General features: G+C 39.8%; 1 protein-coding gene across 1 annotated transcript in view; it reads right to left on the minus strand.

Moving 5' to 3' along the window:
• SLC9C2 (solute carrier family 9 member C2 (putative)) overlaps positions 1-18,948 on the minus strand; it is a 94,233-nt gene extending 75,285 nt beyond the window's left edge. The window contains exons 1-4 of the mRNA XM_055583805.1: positions 18,752-18,948; positions 11,576-11,676; positions 7,628-7,756; positions 5,414-5,579 (exon numbers count right to left, since the gene is read on the minus strand). Coding sequence (XP_055439780.1) covers positions 5,414-5,579; positions 7,628-7,756; positions 11,576-11,676; positions 18,752-18,887 — 532 coding nt within the window. The 5' untranslated portion in view covers positions 18,888-18,948. The remainder of the gene's footprint in view (positions 1-5,413; positions 5,580-7,627; positions 7,757-11,575; positions 11,677-18,751) is intronic.
• Between the last annotated feature and the right edge of the window lie 2,073 nt (positions 18,949-21,021).

The following is a 21,021-nucleotide window of genomic DNA, read 5'->3' on the forward strand; positions in this document are numbered from 1 at the left end:
CGGACACAACTGAGCGACTGAACTGAACTGAACTGAACTAAATGAGTCTACCATCTGCAGCATTGCTAGGTCTATTTCTACTTGTTTATGTACTCTTTATGGGCCATTTTTTCAGCTTCTTTGCATGTCTTCCAATTTTTTATTAAGGTAACATAACTGTATGTATTACCTAATTAGGTGCTATATGTTTTTGTAGTCTCATATTCTTGAGCTTTGCTTTGTAATGCAGTTGTTACTTTGAAAGAATTTGACCCTTTTGAGGCTTGTTTTTTAGATTTGTTAGGTAGGGCCAGAGCAGCCTTTAGTCAAAGGTTAATTTTCCCCACTACTCAAGCAATAACCTTCTGAGTCCTTTACCTGATGTCCTACAAATTATGATGGTTTTCCACTTTGGCTGTAGTGAACATGAAAGGGATTTTTCCCTTTAATCCTTTGAGTGTTTTCATTCCCAGCATTGTGCAGCTTCTTCGCATGCATGCACTAATGAGCACTCACTCACCCAAAGACTCAAGTGGGTAGCTCTCAAAATTCCTTCTTCAGTACAGCTTTCATTTCTGCAGCAATTTGCCCCATGAACTTTAACTGCTTTGGCCTTCCTAGACTCCAAACTCTAGGTCTCCTCAACTCAAAGAAACTACCAAGCTCCACCTAGGTTACCTTTCCCTGCACAAAGACCTAGAAACTCTCTCCAGGTAATAAGCTATGGTAAGGGCAATCAAGAACATACTTCTTTTTTCCTTTCTTGAGTATTACTGTCCCGCATGGCCTGATGTCCATTATCTGAGAACTATTTTTCATTTTCATATATTTTGTCTGGCTTTTTAGTTGGCTCAGGCAGAAAGGTAAGTCTAGCCACTGTTACTCCATATTTTTTAATTTAACAAAGATATTTATTTATATAGCAAATATTAATGAAATCACTCAACATTCAAAAAATGAAGATCATGGCATCCAGTCCCATTACTTCATGGCAAATAGATGTGGAAACAATGGAAACAGTGACAGACTTTATTTTTGGGGCTCCAAAATCACTGAAGATGGTGACTGCAGCCATGAAATTAAAAGACCCTTGCTCCTTGGAAGAAAAGCTATGACCAACCTAGACAGCATATTAAAAAGCAGAGACATTACTTTGCCAACAAAGGTCTGTCTAATGAAAGCTATGGTTTTTCCAGTAGTCATGTATAGATGTGAGAGTTGGACCATAAAGAAAGCTGAGCACCGAAGAATTGATGCTTTTGAACTATGGTGTTGGAGAAGACACTTGAGAGTCCCTTGGACAGCAAGGAGATCAAACCAGTCAATCCTAAAGGAAATAAGTCCTGATTGTTCACTGGAAGGACTGATGATGAAGTTGAAACCCCAATACTTTGGCCACCTGATGCAAAGCACTGACTCATTGGAAAAGGCCCAGATGCTGGGAAAGATTGAAGGTGGGAGGAGAACGGCGACAGAGGATGAGATGGCTGGATGGCATCACTGTCTTGATGGAAATGAGTTTGAGCAAGCTCTGGGAATTGGTGATGGACAGGGCACCCTGGTGTGCTGCAGTCCACAGGGTCACAAAAAGTCAGACCCAACTGAGTGACTGAACTGAGTGAGTAGCAAATTTATTAGCAAATTTACTAATATATCATTTAACTCTAAAACTTTAATAAAGATACAAATTAAATTCAAGTTAAGTGTTGAAGACACATTTCAAATAAGAATACTAATTAAAAGACATATAATGTTGTTTACATGAAACTAAATCAACAGTGATGGCATTAACAGTGGAGATTTTAAATTCAAGTCCAAGAGGGAGAGGGTGGGAAGATTTGGGAGAATGGCATTGAAACATGTAAAATATCATGTATGAAACGAGTCGCCAGTCCAGGTTCGATGCACGATACTGGATGCTTGGGGCTGGTGCACTGGGACGACCCAGAGGGATGGAATGGGGAGGGAGGAGGGAGGAGGGTTCAGGATGGGGAACACATGTATACCTGTGGCGGATTCATTTTGATATTTGGCAAAACTAATACAGTTATGTAAAGTTTAAAAATAAAATAAAATTAAAAAAAATAAAATAAATTCAAGTCCAATTCTGAATCTTTGTTAAATTAAGACTGTGGAGAGCCTCAGTTATCTACTTTTGAAGTACTTCAATAGGAATAGCAATTCTCTAAGATTTACATAATCTCATTGATTACTCATTAACAACTTCATGAGGTATAAACTGTTATTACCCTCATTTACTGATGAGAAAACTGAGGTAAATATAGGTTAGGATATTTGCCCAAGATCACAGAGTTGGTAGGGGCTTCCCAGGTGACACCAGTGGTAAAGAACCTTCCTGCCAATGCAGGGGACACAAGAGACTTGGGTTTGATCCCTGGGTAGGGAAGATCCCCTGGAAGAGGGCATAGCAACCCACTCCAGTATTCTTGCCTGGAGAATCCCATGGGCAGAGGAGCCGGGCAGGCTGCAGTCCATAGGGTTACACAGAGTTGGACATGACTGAAGCGATTTAGCACACATGCATATAGTTGGTAACGGGTAGAGGTGGGGTTATAACTTCCCCATCTACTAGCCAAAACACTAAGTTATTCTGCCTTCCATAGTACTAACCAAAAAGTGCTATTGTGAGCACAAAAATGAACAAAGTATATAATACTAAGTATGGTGATTGTCACATAGTCAACACTCAACATATATTAACTAGTATTTTGTCATCATTACCCTCTCATATACCTCAGAGCCTTTTCTGTCCTTGGGAAATATGTTCCCTTTTCATCTTGGTCAACTTACAACATGTCATCAACCAACTCGTCTCCAGCACCCATCCTTCACAGACCTGATCCTATTACTCCATCTGAACTACAGGAGTTATATAGAGGAATCCAGTGTCCTCAATGATTTCATGGAATTGCAGGCCAGCCCTGGACTTCTTTTACTTAAAAGCATAAACTCAAATTTAAGAACATATGACACACAGTGGTGCATTATGGAGCCTAATGTAAATACAAAATAATATAGAAAGAATTATACAACTACATAGTTTTTTAAAAGCAGCTATTTAATACATTCCATTGCACTAAAATCCAAACTGATCACATTAAATGATACTTTTTTAATGCAAGCAGAAATGATCTTATGAAGATTCTATTTTTTTCCCTTTGATATTTTGAAACACAAAATAATTAAAAATATATAGCTGAGGGTTCTCATTATTATTATTTCTAAGATACTATGCATAGTTGAGAAGACAGCAGATCTCTGCTTTCCAGTGTTTGATCTGAGTATATGAAATATCAGATTATAAAGAGTCTATCTATCTTTACAAAAACCCTCTGAAAGATAGGATAGATACCAGGATAATATAGAATTTCTGATAACTCAGTGCCTGATTATGGATCAATATTCGGGCTGTTTATTTCTTTTCTTTGTGCCTCATTATTGTAGCCAATTCTAATTTGCTTTCTTTCTTTAGAAAGCAAAGAAAATAAAAGGCAAGGTAAATTATAATTATCTTATACTACTACTTGCTATTAATTTTGACTATGACAGAAGACACAAAATACTGGTTAAACAGGTTTGAAGATTATTGGCACATTTGATTTAGCTGGTCAAGAAATCCTTTAATTCTTCCCTCAGATTCAATAAGTCAACCAGGAGCAAACAGAGCATAAGGTTTATTGTATAAAGTTTTGAATTTGATGTATAGTTATTTTTAATAGTAAAATACCACAAGAATTACTCCCCACATTTTTATTGGCTTAATGTAAACTAACTTTATTAATTCACTGTAAAATTTTTTAAAGGAAATAATAAAACAGAAAATCATCTGTAATTCCATGACCCAGATAAAACCATTTGAATGTTGAAGACTTTTTCAAAGCATATAATTCCTTTTACTTAAACTGAGATCATACTAAAACTTGGTATTTTATCCCTTTACAAGCTCCCAGTCCAGATTCATTTTAAAGTAAAAACTGTTTGAGCCTTTGCGTTCTTTTAAAACAGGTAATAGACAGGTTCCTTTTAACTGGATCCTTTAACTAATGGATGTATGTGAACATCCATTATTTTTTTCAGTGAGTCAATCCACCTCAGACTCAGACTGTGCAGGTTTCATAGTGCTCCAGAGCACCACATCAAATGAAGAAACACTCACACTGTAGGAACTGCCGTTTTGTATATTATTCTGGCAATTTTAGGCACATGGCAAAAAATATATTTTTTCCTTAAAAAAGATAATGTATTACAACAATTAGATAGAGGATCCTTCTTATCTAATCCACACAAAGGTAAAGACATCATAGAATCCAGAACTATGTACCATCTGAGTATAACTGGCATTAAGAAAATATCAACTAAGAGTCAAATACCTTTAATAGTTTTCTTGTAAAGAAACAGAAGACTTTCTACTCTCTTTTTGAAAAAAATTTTTAATATAGAAACTGCAATAAATATAGTTTATTACAGCCTCTTACAATTAAGAGATTGCAGAAAGGGGAGCAGCAAGATAATGAGGTGAATAAAACAAGTGGCAAATACAAATGGCTTAGAGAGAAAAACAGATGGAGAAAAGACAGAAAAATATTGCACCTACAGGAAAAAATGAGAGAGAAAAAGAAGATAGGGTCAGACTCTTTGAAAAATATCTGGCAACAATTTATATCACCAGCAAAAGTGTCAAAACCTTTTATGTTTCCTCAACTGTAAGTATAAATGTGTATAGAAGGGGATATCACCTGCCAGAAGGTAGGTGTCCCACCCTAATCATAAGGTGATATATTTCCACTAAATATAACTGAAACCTTAAAATTGGTTAATTAAATATTTCTGAGTCAAAATCAGAAATAACAGCATCTAACCATGTTATGTGTTTTTTTACTGCTGTGTTAATAAAACATGACAACAGATATTTCAGAGTGAAATTATCTTTTACCAAATAATATGGGAAGTAGTTCAGAACCCCTAGCCCTCTTGGGAATAAGCTTTTATTGAATAACATATTTGCCAGAGTATACTTTCACCTCATTTCTTCTAAATAAGCTCCCTCTCCCACCTGCCCAAAGTCAGCTGCTTTAAAATAAAGGCCTTTCTAACAAGAAGAACCCAGGACTTAGAAAAGTGCTGCAAAGATATAGTGCCAAATCTCTAGCCTGTGGCTTAGAACTCAATGGAATGGAACTGAATACCAATTTTAATCACCTTCTAGAAAGATAACATTTTCTCCTTGAAAAAAATTATTTGAGATCATTTATCCCAGGTCCTGGGTTGCTTTATTGACTTTGCATACTCCATCTCCAAGAAAAACAGCATAAAATGGCTACTCTGGTGGATGCACAATTCACTCAAGAATATTATCAAAAGGAAATTTATCCTCATATCTTCAAAATAAGAGAGAGAAATAAATCCAACATACCAACAGTTTTCAGTGAATTCACAGAATAAATAGGATCTGTAATGCCAAGGGCCATGCTAAAGAGGAGGCAAGACTGCAAATCCCATGAATACTTATTGAATTTCAGAACCACATATCCAATTATGATGAATGTTGTAGCAAAGCTAATTAATCCGGTTAAGAAGACCTGCGAAACCAATTCACAATACAGTATTAAATTTAACACCTAAGCATGGCATGACTCCATTTATTCATGTAAGAATCAGATCTTGCTATATATTTTATACAATTACTCAGGAAGATAACTTTAAAAGGTATTCTAGTTTACCTGCCTCCACAAAACCATCCCTTTCAAACGATTCTACCTGGCTATGAGAAGACAAATGCACCCATCTTTCTTGTTGCTATTCAAGATTAATAGTTTTCCACATCAAAACGCTCTAAGATGGAGTGCAAATTTTTCTTGCTTCCATACAAAGCATTTCCTTGTTTCCACAGTGATGATCTACAGGGCTCCAGGCAGGCAACAATGGATGAAAACTATATGCCAGTTGACTTGGTCCCCTTATTAAGGGCTTTCAGGAAAAATCCATAGTTAGCAAACTGTTGTGTACATTTCGTTGCCCGATAGGTTTCTAACACTACCACACCTGTCAGGGATGCCAGGAAATGTAGCACTACTTCACACTTGGCCCGCTACCATACTATACATACAGTAAGTCACTCCATTATTGAGAGAGAAAGGGACGGGCAATCAACAATGCCTGCCTTAAAAAGACCAACAGAATGCAAAACTTTTAAACCAGCAGAAGCGGAAAAAAAAGAATAAAGAAAAAATTTTCTTAAAAAATAAAGAAAATTGAATCAATTGACTGAGAAAGGGAAAAAGAATGAGGAAAAGCAAAGGAAAAGCATTATAAATTAAAAGTACAAAATCACATGGGACAGATAAATACAAATCTATTTCTTTTGATCTTTAAAAAATTTATCTTTAACTTACATACAGTAAAATTAACTCTCTGTATAGTTATATGAGTTTTGACAAATGCATGTAGTCAGGTAAACATGATCACAATGAAAAAACAAAACAGATCCAACACACCAAAAAATTTCTTCATTCTGCCACTTTATTTCTTCCCTCATCCTGCTCCCTGGCAACCAATGATCTGTTTTCCAAAGTATTGTTTTGCCTTTGCTAGAAGGAAGGTCTATGTACGGAATTATATTATTCCATAGGTACCCTTCTAGCCTGGTTTCTTTCTCTTATCATGCTGCTGCTGCTGCTAGGTCGCTTCAGTCGTGTCTGACTCTGTGCAACCCCATAGACGGCAACCCAACATGCTCCCCCATCCCTGGGATTCTCCAGGTAAGAACACTGGAGTGGGTTGCCATCTCCTTCTCCAATGCATGAAAATGAAAAGTGAAAGTGAAGTCACTCAGTCATGTCCAACTCGTAGCCACCCCATGGACTGCAGCCCACCAAGCTCCTCCATCCATGGGATTTTCCAGGCAAGAATACAGGAGAGTGTTGCCATTGACTTCTCTGTCTCTTATCATCATACATCTGAAATTCTTCCGTATTCTACTTATCAATATTCTGTTTCTTTTTTATTGCTGAGTGAAAACACTAAAGACTTAAACATGTGGGGTGAAGCTAAAAAGTTATTAGCGGAAAACTTCAAACTTTAAATGCACAAAATAACAACAATAAAAGAAGCTAAAAGTCAATCAACTAATACCTAGCTCAAGATATTAGAAAAAGTACAGAATAAAATCAAAGAAAATAAAACAGCTTGAAAAGGAAAATAATCTGGCAAGCATGATTAACAAAAAAAGAGGAAGGCATTAATAAAACCACCATAGCAGTGAAAATGGACAAATCTACAGACACAGCTGAGAGGCAGTCAGAGGTGGGTTTGGACCCAGGCTTTGCCATTGGTCAGTCTTGTGACCTCTGAACTATAGTCAGCTTATATGTGAAATGGAGATGATATTAACTCAGTGCCTTAGTCACAGTAACTAATCTTAGTTACAGATCAGCAAATATTTATTCCTTCTCCCTCCCCTCAACTCTCTTTAATTAATGATTCTGTACAGCAAAAAGAGTCAACTAAAAATGTGAGATTGGTGAAATATTAATGTGAGATTGGTGAATTATTAATCTCTCTAGACAGATTCTCTGTCAACATGAATAAGGAATAATGGACCATACTTTGTCTTAAAATGTGTTCTTACCTGCCAAAACACATTCTTGAGTATATAGAAGTCCACATCCAAAGCAGCCATAAATATAATTAAAGGTGAAAAATAACAATAAAGTGAAAAACTTGATGTTCTTAGAAGAGGGTAGACGACTTGGTGCATCTAAATAAACAAAGGCAAAAAAAAATTACTTTGTTACCATTTTGAAGTATTAGAAATTAGGTTTATGATCTGCCAATTAATATGAATTTTACAATATTCTAATTTGTAACTAATGAGAGATAATCTACAATGCCAGTCCTGGGAGTCTTGTGGTAGATTTCTTGATCTAACCATCCACATGAGATAAATGCATAGTCCTCTATTCACCAGAAATATGTGTGACTTTAGGCTATGTAAAGATTGCTTGTGATAACTAATTAGTGTTTTCAAAAATGGTACTTCACCATTGGTTACCCCTGAGGTGATTTTAGGTGGTGCTTTTTTATTTGACCATTAGGTAATTATTTTCATTTGTGTAAGAGTGGGAGAAAGACCTTTGCATGGGTACTTGTGATTTCACAGACATTTGCTTAGGATTTTAAAATATTTCAGTGAATTAAGTAGATAAAAATAATACATGGATAATAGTATAGATTGTATACATAGGATGTAAATCATGAAGGTTATATACAGATGAATAGAAAACACAGCAACAATGACTGAAGTGTAGTAAATATATCCTAAAAAGTCCTTGGCCCAATTAACAGTTTAATCTTCACCACTTAACATCTCTGTGCCTCAGTTTCCTCATCAGTAAAATGGGAATAGAGTATCTACTTTCATTGGATTGCTCTGAGGATAAATTAATTAACTCAAGAGTTAATAAGTTAATACAGGTTTCACAGCTGGGACTAGTGGTAAAGCTAATACAGGCTTCACAGGTGGGACTAGTGGTAAAGGCTCTGCCTGCCAGGAAGGAGATATTAAGAAATGTGGGTTTGCACAATGAGGCACCATTTCACGCCAGTCAGAATGGCCGCTATCCAAAAGTCTACAAGCAATAAATGCTGGAGAGGGTGTGGAGAAAAGGGAACTGTCTTACACTGTTGGTGGGAATGCAAACTAGTACAGCCACTATGGAGAACAGTGTGGAGATTCCTTAAAAAAACTGGAAATAGAACTGCCTTATGACCCAGCAATCCCACTGCTGGGCATACACACTGAGGAAACCAGAATTGAAAGAGACACGTGTACCCCAATGTTCATCGCAGCACTGTTTATAATAGCCAGGACATGGAAGCAACCTAGATGTCCATCAGCAGATGAATGGATAAGAAAGCTGTGGTACATATACACAATGAAGTATTACTCAGCCATTAAAAAGAATACATTTGAATCAGTTCTAATGAGGTGGATGAAACTGGAGCCTATTATACAGAGTGAAGTAAGCCAGAAAGAAAAACACCAATACAGTATACTAACGCATATATATGGAATTTAGAAAGATGATAATGATAACCTAGTATGCCAAAAGAGACGCAGATGTATAGAACAGTCTGTTGGCCTCTGTGGGAGAGGGAGGGTGGGATGATTTGGGAGAATGGCATTGAAACATGTATATTATTATATATGAAATGAATCGCCAGTCCAGGTTCAATGCAGGATAAAGGATGCTTGGGGCTGGTGCACTGGGATGACCCAGAGGGATGGTATGGGGAGGGAGGTGGGAGGGGGGTTCAGGATGGAGAACAGATGTACACTCGTGGCGGATTCATGCCAATGTATGGCAAAACCAATACAATATTGTAAAGCAATTAACCTCCAATTAAAATAAATAAATTTATATTAAAAAAAGAGAAAGAAATGTGGGTTTGAACCCTGGGAGGAGGGCATGCTAACTCACTCCAGTTTTCTTGCCTGCAGAATCAAATGGACAGAGGACCCTGATGGGCTATGGACCATAGGGTTGCAAAGAGACACAATGAAGTGACTTAGGATGCAGAGTAAGTTAATAAATTATTAAAATTTAAAAACCAAAGAACTTAAAAGGGAATCTGGCACACAGTTAACACTCAAAAGATACTAGTTGTAGTGGTGGTGTTTCAAAGAATAACAAGAGGCTTTTACAATCCTACATGCTCAAAATACTCAATTCTCCAAGCCAGGCTTCAATAGTACTGTGAACTGTGAACTTTCAGATGTTCAAGCTGGATTTAGAAAAGGCACAGGAACCAGAGATCAAATTGCCAACATCTGTTGGATCATCAAAAAAGCAACAGAATTCCAGAAAAACATCTACTTCTGCTTTATTGACTACGTCAAAGCCTTTGACTGTGTGGATCACAACAAACTGTGGAAAATTCTTAAACAAATGGGAACACCAGAGCGCCTTACCTGTCTCCTCAGAAACCTGTATGTAGGACAAGAAGCATGTCCAAGAAGCATGGAACAACTAATCTATTGTTCCATGTCCAGCTAGAACCGGACATGGAACAATGGATTAGTTCTAAATTGGGAAAGGAGTATGTCAAGGCTGTATATTGTCACCCTGTTTATTTAACTTATATGCAGAGTACATCATGCAAAATGCCAGGCTGGATGAAATACAAGCTGGAATCAAGATTGCCAGGAGAAATACCAATAACCTCAGATACACAGATGACACCACCTTTTGACAAAAAGCAAAGAAGAACTGAAGAGCCTCTTGAAAGCAAAAGAGGAGAATGAAAGAGCTGGCTTAAAACTCAAAATTCAAAAAATGAAGATCATGGCATCTGGTCCCATCACTTCACAGCAAATAGATGAGGAAACAATGGAAACAGTGACAGACTTTATTTTGGGGGGCTCCAAAATCACTGCAGATGGTGACTGCAGCCATGAAATTAAAAGACACTTACTCTTTGGATGAAAAGTTATGACCAACCTAGACAGCATATTAAAAAGCAGAGACATTTATTTGCCAACAAAGGTCCGTCTAGTCAAGGCTATGGTTTTTCCAGCAGTCATGTATGAATGTGAGAGTTGGACCATAAAGAAGGCTGAGTGTGGAAGAATTGATGCTTTTGAACTGTGGTGTTGGAGAAGACTCTTGAGAGTCCCTTGGACTGCAAGGAGATCCAACCAGTCCATCCTAAAGGAAATCAGTCCTGAATATTCATTGGAAGGACTGATGCTGAAGCTGAAACTCCAATACTTTGGCCACCTGACATGAAGCACTGACTCATTGGAAAAGGCCCTGATGCTGGGAAAGATTGAAGGTGTGAGGAGAAGGGGACGACAGAGGATAAGATGGTTGGATGGCATCACCAACTTGATGGACATGAGTTTGAGCAGGCTCTGGGAGTTGGTGATGGACAGGGAAGCCTAGAATGCTGCAGTCCATGGGGTTGCAAGAATCAGACACGACTGAGCGACTGAACTGAACTGAACTTTACAATCCTTAACAGATACAAGCACTGTCTTCATTTTGTTTTTAATAAAAAATGAGTGGATTCAAATTGTTTATTCATTACTCTGCTGCTATACATTTAAAATTGTGTCAATAAATTAACAAAGTTTTTCTTAGATCTAAGTAATCTTTTGTAGGATGCATGTTTTGCACTTAACCTGGCAATTAGAAAAGAGTAATCATAATTCATCACGACAGTAACTGAGCCTTTTGTAACTAGAGTCCCTGCAGGTGTGGAAGACAGTAACATGAGAGAGTCCAGTTGTATGTACAGAGAAAGGATACAAGAGCAAGGACCAATGGCAGATGGTGAAGAATCCAAGAAGGCAATTGGATTTACTCACTTTCAAAGTACTATTTTAAGCCTCTCTAATTCATGTTTCCTTTCTTGGATGGTTTTTCATTTTCAAAAATTTTAATACCAGATAAACTTTTCTCAGTAGCTGTTCACATTAAAAAAAATCCATTCATTCAGGAATGGGGACAGGAGTTGACCTTGTTTTTGGTCTTTGATCTTTAGTCTATCCTCTAGTTTATCGTATGTAAGTTACCTCAACAAAATTGTAGGCCAGTTGTCCTATCAAAAATCCAAATAGAGAAAGAATCGTCAAGACGATGACTTCAGAATTCTTTAAAAATGCCCTCAGAAGTCCTAAAAAAAAAAAGTATGTGTTATTTGGGCATAAGGTATAATTTAAAAACAATTTATTATCTCTCTTTAGGTATTTGATTTTAAACTTCCTCTGAATGTCATATTATGAATAACTGACAACTGTTACATAAACCTATCTCTTAGTATAAGACACACATAGTGAGACAGCACTCATGTGAATTTGGAAAATTTTGAAGTTCCAACAACCTCCCATTTGCCTACCCAGTGGCACTGTCTGGGTATCTTGCTTCTGGATCTGATGAAGAGAAATTATGAAAATGAAATTTCATATCCTCAAAGTATCAGCTTACTCATTTAGTCACTCAGTTGTATAAGACTCTTTGCGACCCAATGGACTGCAGCACGCCAGGCTTCCCTGTCCATCACCAACTCCCAGAACTTGCTCAAACTCATGTCCATCAAGTCGGTGATGCCATCCAACCATCTTATCCTCTGTCATCCCCTTCTCCTCCTGCCTTCAATCTTTCCCAGCATCAGGGCCTTTTCCAATGACTCAGCTCTTCGCGTCAGGTGGCCAAAGTATTGGAGTTTCAGCTTCAGCATCAGTCCTTCCAATGAATATTCAGGACCGATTTCCTTTAGGGTTGACTGGTTGGATCTCCTTGAAGTCCAAGGGACTCTCAAGAGCTTTCTCCAACACCACAGTTCAAAAGCATCAATTCTTCCACACTCAGCCTTCTTTATGGTCTAACTCTCACATTCATACATGACTGCTGGAAAAACCATAGCCTTGACTAGATGGACCTTTGTTGGCAAAGTAGTGTCTGTGCTTTTTAATATGCTGTCTAGGTTGGTCATAGCTTTTCTTCCAAGGAGCAAGGGTCTTTTAATTTCATGGCTGCAGTCACCATCTGCAGTGATTTTGGAGCCCAAAAAATAAAGTCAGTCACTGTTTCCGTTCTTTCCCCAACTATTTGCCGTGAAGTGATGGGACCGGATGCCATGATCTTAGTTTTCTGAATGTTGAGCTTTAAGCCAACTTTTTCACTCTCCCCTTTCACTTTCATCAACAAGCTCTTTAGTTCTTCTTTGCTTTCTGCCATAAATGTGGTGTCATTTGCATATCTGAAGTTATTGATATTTCTCCCGGCAATCTTGATTCCAGCTTGTACTTCATGCAGCCTGGCATTTTGCATGATGTACTCTGCATGTAAGTTAAATAAGCAGAGTGACAATATACAGCCTTGATGTACTCCTTTTCCTATTTGGAAACAGTCTGTTGTTCCATGTCCAGTTCTAACTCTTGCTTCTTGACCTGCATACAGATTTATCATGATGCAGGTAAGATGGTCTGGTATTTCCATCTCTTTAAGAAATTTCCACAGTTTGTAGTGATCCACACAGTCAAAGGCTTTGGCACAGTCAATAAAGCAGAAGTAGATGTTTTTCTGGAACTCTCTTGCTTTTTCCATGATCCAGCGGATGTTGGCAATTTGATCTCTGGTTCCTCTGCCTTTTCTAAAACCAGCTTGAACATGTGGGAGTTCAAGGTTCATGTATTGTTGAAGCCTGGCTTGGAGAATTTTGAGCATTACTTTCCTAGTGTGTGAGATGAGCACAATTGTGTGGTAGTTTGAGCATTCTTTGGCATTGCCTTTCTTTGGGATCAGAATGAAAACTGACCTTTTCCAGTCTGTGGCCACTGCTGAGTTTTCCAAATTTGCTGGCATACTGAGTGCAACACTTTAACAGCATCATCTTTTAGGATTTGAAACAGCTCAACTGGAATTCCATCACCACCACTAGCTTTGTTCCTAGTGATGCTTTCTAAGGCCCACTTGATTTCACATTCGAGGATGTCTGACTCAAGGTGAGTGATCACACCATTGTGGTTATCTGGGTCATGAAGATCTTTTATGTGAAGTTATTCTGTGTATTCTTGCTACCTCTTCTTAATATCTTCTGCTTCTGTTAGGTCCATACCATTTCTGTCCTTTATTGTGCCCATCTGTGCATGATATGTTCCCTTGGCATCTCTAATTTTCTTGAAGAGATCTCTAGTCTTTCCCATTCTGTTGTTTTCCTCTATTTCTTTGTATTGATCACTAAAGAAGGCTTTCTTATCTCTCCTTGCTATTCTTTGAAATCTGTATTCAAATGGGTATATCTCTCCTTTTCTCCTTTACCTTTCACTTCTCTTCTTTTCTCAGCTATTTGTAAGGCCTCCTCAGACAACCATTTTGCCTTTTTGCATATCTGTTTTTCTTGGGGATGGTCTTGATCACTGCCTCCTGTACAATGTCACAAACCCCCATCCATATTTCTTCAGGCACTCTATCAGATCTAATCCCTTAAATCTATTTCTCACTTCTACTATATAATTGTAAGGGAACTGACTGAAGTCATACCTGAAGACTCTAGTGGTTTTCCCTACTTTATTCAATTTAAGTCTGAATTGGGCTTTCCTGGTGGCTTAGATGGCAAAGCGTCTGCCTGCAATGCAGACCTGGGTTCAATCCCAGAGTTGGGAAGATCCCCTGGAGAAGGAAATGGCAACCCACTCCAGTACTTTTGCCTGGAGAATCCCATGAACAGAGGAGCCTGGTAGGCTACAGTCCATGGGGTCGCAGAGAGTTGGACACAACTGAGCAACTTCACTTTCTTTCTTTGGCAGTAAAGACTTCACAATCTGAGCCAGTCAGCTCCCAGTCTTGTTTTTGCTGAATGTATAGAGCTTCTCCATCTTTGGCTGCAAAGAATATAATTAATCTGGTTTCAGTATTGACCATCTGGTGATATCCATGTATAAGTCTTCTCTTGTGTTGTAGGAAGAGGGTGTTTGCTATGACCATTGCATTCTCTTGGCAAAACTCTATTAGCCTTTGACCTACTTCATTTTGTACTCCAAGGCCAAATTTGCCTGTTACTCCAGGCATCTCCTGACTTCCTACTTTCGCATTCCAGTCCCCTATAATGAAAAGGACATCTTTTTGGGGTGTTAGTTCTAGAAGGTCTTGTAGGTCTTCATAGCACCACTCAACTTCAGCTCCTTCAACATTACTGGTGGGGCACAGACTTGGCTTACTGTGATATTGAATGGTTTGCCTTAGAAACGAACAGAGATCATTCTGTCGTTTTTGAGATTGCATCCAAGTACTGCATTTCAGACTCTTGTTGACTATGATGGCCACTCCATTTCTTCTAAGGGATTCTTGCACACAGTAGTAGATAGAATGGTCATCTGAGTTAAATTCACCCATTCCAGTCCATTTTGGTTCACTGATTCCTAAAATGTCGATATTCACTCTTGCCATCTCCTATTTGACCACTTCCAATTTGCCTTGGTTCATGGACTTAACATTCCAGGTTCCAATGCAATATTGCTCTTTACAGCACTGGACTTTATTTCCATCACCAGTCACATCCACAACTGGGTGTTGTTTTTGCTTTAGCTCCATCTCTTCATTCTTTCTGGAGTTATTTATCCACTGATCTCCAGTAGCATATTGGGCACCTACCAACCCGGGGAGTTCATCTTTTAGTGTCCTATCTTTTTGCCTTTTGAGGGATTGGGGGCAGGAAAAAAAGGGGACGACAGAGGATGAGATGGCTGGATGGCATCACCAACTCGATGGACTTGAATTTGAGGGAACTCCGGGAGTTGGTGATGGACAGGGAGGCCTGGCGTGCTGCGATTCATGGGGTCGCAAAGAGTCGGACACGACTGAGCGACTGAACTGACTGACTAACTGACTGTTCATGAGGTTCTCAAGGCAAGAATATTGAAGTGGTTTGCCCTTCCCTTCTCCAGTGGACCACATTTTGTCAGAACTCTCCACCATGACCCATGTGTCTTGGATGGCCCTACATGGCATGGCTCATAGTTTCATTGACTTAGACAAGGCTGTGGTCCATGTGATCAGCTTGATTAGTTGTCTGTGATTATGGTTTTCATTCTGTCTGCCCTCCTGGATAAGAAAGAGACTTATGGAAGCTTCTTGATGGCAGAGACTGACTGAGGTAGAAACTGGGTCTGTTCTATTGAGTGGGGCCATGCTCCATAAATCTTTAATCCAATTTTCTGTTGATGGGTGGGGCTGTGTTCCCTCCCTGTTGTTTGACCCGAGGCCAAACTATGGTGGAGGTAATGAAGATAATGGGGACCTCCTTCAAAAGGTCCCATGCACACAATGCCACACTCAGTGCCTCTGACCCTGCAGCAGGCTACCACTGACCCAAGCCTCTGCCAGAGACTCCTGAACACTCACAGGCAAGTCTGGGTCTCTTGTGGGGTCACTGCTCCTTTCTCCTGGGTCCTGGTGCATACAAGGTTTTGTTTGTGCCCTCCAAGGGTCTGTTTCCCCAGTCCTTTCTAAGTTCCTTCAGCTCTATGGTGTGGTTAATGGCGACCTCCTCCAAGAGGGCTTATGCCATACCCAGGTCTGCTGCACCCCAGAGCCTCTGCCCCTGTGGCAGGCCACTGCTGACCTGTACCTCCACATGAGACACTCAAACATTCAAAGGCAGATCTGGCTCAGTCTGTGTGGCATCTCCTGGTACGCAGAATGTTTTCTTTGAGCCCTCCAAGCATCTCTGGCAGGTATGGGGTTTGATTCTAAGTGCGATTTCACCCCTCCTACCATTTTGCTGGGGCTTCTCCTTTGCCCTTGGACATGGGGTATCTTTTTTCGGTGGGATCCAACATTCTCCTGCCAACGGTTGTTCAGCAGTGAGTTATAATTTTGGAGTTATCGCAGGAGATGATGAACACACGTCCTCCTACTTTGCCATCTTGTAATGTCTTACTACATGTTAATCACTACTCATCCTAAGCCATAGTAACATATATTCTGTAGTTTTCTTAAACACCAGAAATACTTTTAAATGAAATCTAATCATAGGGAAAACTTCCTTTACCAATTAAGTGTTAAAGGACACTAGCTATTCTGTTTATATGAATCTTCTTGCCTTAAAACTCCCTCCATGCATGCGTGCTAAGTCATTTCAGTTATGTCCAACTCTGTGCAACCCCATGGACTGTATCCCACCAGGCTCTCCCATCCATGGGATTCTCCAGGCAAGAATACTGGAGTGGGTTGCCATGCTCTCCTCCAGGGGATCTTCCCAACCCAGGGATCAAACCCATGTCTCCAGCACTACCTGGGAAGCCCCTAAAACTTCCTACTCTATGATTATTCAGCTCATCATTTCCAGAGGCACTATATAGACTACAATCCAGTTAACTTGTGTCTAAGTTGAGACTCATTGGCATCTCAGAGTCTGTATTTCTTGCCTTTCACCTACAGGTCATGACAAATCAGTAAATATTTTTTGAATACTTATGCATAAGGTTAGCCAAAGAAATGTTTCTCAAGCAATTTCTGCAATGCCCTTTACTGCTTGGAGCACCTGTCTCTATGTAATCATAAAAGATCTAAAGCTAGTGAGATTCATGGTCAGCAGCACTTTATTGTACCAAAAGGGACCAAGGTTGATGATGAGCATTTTAAAGACCCCAGAGAAAGCAATTTCACTCCCTAATGGGAGTAAAATTGAAGTTCTTCATGGGTGTTTGCTTTGTTGCTTCTTTGTAGTCTTTGTACTGGTTTCCCTGGTAAAGAATGTGCCTGGAATACAGGAGACCCAGCTTCAACCCCTGAGATGGGAAGATCCCCTAGAGAAGGGAATGGCAACCCACTCTAGTATTCTTGCCTGGAGAATTCCATGGACAGACAGACCATGGGGTGGCAAAGAGTTTGACACGACTGAGCAACTAAAACTTTCACTTTTGTTCCAGAAAGCATTTTAAACCAGCTGACATTTTGCCCAAATGAAAAAAAATTTTAAGGGAACTAGAAAATGTTCTCTAATCACTAGTGTTGAATTATGGAATAAAGCATCTGTGTTTTTTAATACGTTATTTTATCTGCATGAATATCATTCTTCATGCCTATTGAATACTTTATCATTGTGTAAGAGACCTTATAGGTAAAACTTTTCCTAATCCCACCCCCCCACAGTGAGTGGAATGGTACATCTTCCCTAAAGAAAAAGCACATCAAAAGTCATAGTAGAATGGACAAAAGGATGTTAACTAAGCAAACTGTGAACCATGTATCTAGGTTCTATTTGCCCTCCCCTCATCCCAGATATGGAGAAGGCAATGGCACCCCACTCCAGTACTCTTGCTGGAAAATCCCATGGACGGAGGAGCCTGGTAGGCTGCAGTCCGTGGGGTCGCTCAGAGTTGGACAGGACTGAGTGACTTTACTTTCACTTTTCACTTACATGCATTGGAGAAGGAAATGGCAACCCACTCCAGTGTTCTTGCCTGGAGAATCCCAGAGACGGGGGAGCCTGGTGGGCTGCTGTCTATGGGGTCGTGCAGAGTCGGACACAACTGAAGTGACTTAGCAGCAGCAGCATCCCAGATATTTAGGTCAAGTTAGGCCTGGCAGGCCGGAGAAGGCAATGGCACCCCACTCCAGTACTCTTGCCTGGGAAATCCAATGGATGGAGGAGCCTGGTGGGCTGCAGTCCATGGGGTCGCTAGGAGTCGGACACAACTGAGCAACTTCACTTTCACTTTTCACTTTCATGCATTGGAGAAGAAAATGGCAACCCACTCCAGTGTTCCTGCCTGGAGAATCCCAGGGACGGGGGAGCCTGGTGGGCTGCCATCCCTGGGGTCACACAGAGTTGGACATGACTGAATCGACTTAGCAGCAGCAGCTGCAGCAGGCCTGGCAGGCAAGAAGGAAGCCAGGCAGTGTAAAGCTCTCCCTCTCCTTTGTTACCAGAGATTCTGGACTATACCTTTAAAGTTATAATAATGACACTGCATTGCAATTATGTGTCTGCCTGTCTCCCCCACGAAAAGTCTCCTTGAGGCTAAGAACTTTCATATTCTCCACACTGCTATGCTCAGCAAATGTCATGAATGAATGAAGGAGCATAGTAGAGATCAGACTTATAAATAAATGAAACAAGATTGATATCATTCACTCACATCTTATAATTTCATTGGTTTTCTTCTTTTGTTGTAATTGTGATCGCTTTCTGCAGAAAGATTCAGAGGTCAGAGGAAAGATGAGATGTAAAAACAATCACCTACCTCCCAAAACAAGCGTGGACCATACAAGAATCAGGAAATGTCCCTTCCCAACAGTGTAGTCAGCGGCCCTTCCACAGAGTAAATCAGGTCTGTTACCTTCTTTTTGTACCCAGAAGGACACATTAGCTTTTGACATTGTTTTATCAGTCCCAGTTGATGAACCTGGATGAGATTTACTGTTGACACTTTCACTAGTACAGACTAACCTGTTATGATACACAAAAAAGAAGACCATGTGACTGGCCAGGATCCAATCCATCCACATTCTTTCTACCTAAGATTATACTACACTCAGATCTGAGCCCACAAGGTACAAATTAATACCTCCTGTTCCACCTCTGCTCCAAGAACGTTCTATGGGAACATTAATAGCAGCGTTTGTGTTTCTTCCTGATACTGCTATACATGTACTGGGGAGAGATGGTATCGATTTTTGCATGTACCATTTGTTGTACAATATGGTAATGTTTGTCTTCCCCATGGAACAGTGAGTTTCTTGAGGGTTGGGGCCAACTATTAATTTCCCTTAAGGCTATGCACAGAGCGTGTGACACATAACAGGCTCTCCATAAATACTGGATGAACTCTTTGAGGGAGAACTCTTTCTCTGGGAGTACAAATCATTCTAGAATTTTCTTCTACTATTGCCATTTCTTGCCCCTTTTTAATTTCTCAGGCCCCTCCAACTGCAAAATGGCAAGTGGGAAACAGGTCAAAGTTGAATCCTATTGGTTAAGGATGGGGGTGCAGAAGAATGTGAATAACCTAAAAACAAAGGAAAAAGACAAAAGTTGAGGTCTGATCATATGGTAGCTTTGAGTGAATTAGAAAAAGTTCCCCCTTGCTAACAATAGTGCACACAGCTTAGCACATGAATAACAGGCTAGATTTCAACCCCGGGACCCAACCCACCCCCTCAAGCTGCTGCCCTTGTGTGGAACCTAGTCTGCATAAATACATGTGAAGGTCCTGAGGACTCATTCTCTTTTTCTCTCCCTTGCAGCTAGCCTTAACCTAAAATTCCTAGAGGTTCCTGAAGTATCCCCAATAATATCTGGATCTTTGCTTTGCATCTGTTGGGTCTGAAAGTCACAGTGATTCTGACGTGAAGTGGAGGATAGCCCAGAAATGGGATTCAAAACACTGTATCTTGAAACCAGTCCCTCCAGCAGCACCTCACATCCTCCACACCTTCACAGCCTCTACTCAACTTGTCAGGACAGCCTTGCTCCCAAATCAAGTTCTCCAAACTTTCAAAACCAGCAATACCTTCAGCCAAGGCTAAGCAGGTTCAGAGCTGAAACCAAGGTGAAGGCACTGAAAATTATAAAAAATGCTCAGCTCTGCATCTGTTTGCCAGGGACAGTACTGCCAACTGATATCACACTGAAAGCTATTTCCATACCTAATTCCTATTGGTTGCTTCCCAACTTACTTTCATTCTGATTGGCTACAAACATTATGCCCACCCCCAATCCAGAAGAAGCTTAAGTGTTCCCAGGGAAACTTGCATTTCTTAATGCTCAAGTTGTGTCTATACACATAACTGTTTTAACTGATTTTCTTTGCCTGGTGTAATGGCTGAAATGGTCATTGACCGTGTAGACAGAACTTCCTCCTATATGGTTTTTTAATATATACTCTGGTTTTCTTTCTTCAACTCTAACCCTTTTCAACTGCCTTGTCTCCTCTCTGACTTTTCCATTCATCCTTTTCTATTTTCTCTTTTTCTGCCTCTCCTTTATTTTCCATGGAGTTTCTCACTCCCCCTTTTCTCCTTAACTCCTATTTGTCATTTGCTTTTGGTCCTTGATTTGAAGAAACAATATCATCCATTCTTCATAGGACAAATGCATCCCAAATTCTGTGATACCCAATGTGATTTTTTTTATGCCAAATCCAATCAATAAAATCAAATACAGTATAAATTTAAACAAATGTACCAGTTATTAATCAACTTGTAGTTTACTTTGAAGAGAGTTATTCTATGACAATGAAATTCTACTCTCTCATTCCTGTGCCACACTAATCAGGGCACCAAGGATAACACCACCACAATGAGATGACTTCACCGATTGTTGATCTTCTCCATCACTGTATCAAGGAAATTTTGACACATAGAAGCCCCCGTTCCTTCTTGAGACTGACTGGTTTCAGTCAACAGCTCCACGTCTGCCTTGACTGCAACAACCACGACTAGCACTCACACACCATTCTCCCAAAATATTTCCTTTACAATGGTTTGTTGCTGTTGTCTGGTGTGGTTCTTT

This window comes from Bubalus kerabau, chromosome 5 (assembly GCF_029407905.1).
Source record: "Bubalus kerabau isolate K-KA32 ecotype Philippines breed swamp buffalo chromosome 5, PCC_UOA_SB_1v2, whole genome shotgun sequence".
NCBI lineage: Eukaryota > Metazoa > Chordata > Mammalia > Artiodactyla > Bovidae > Bubalus > Bubalus kerabau.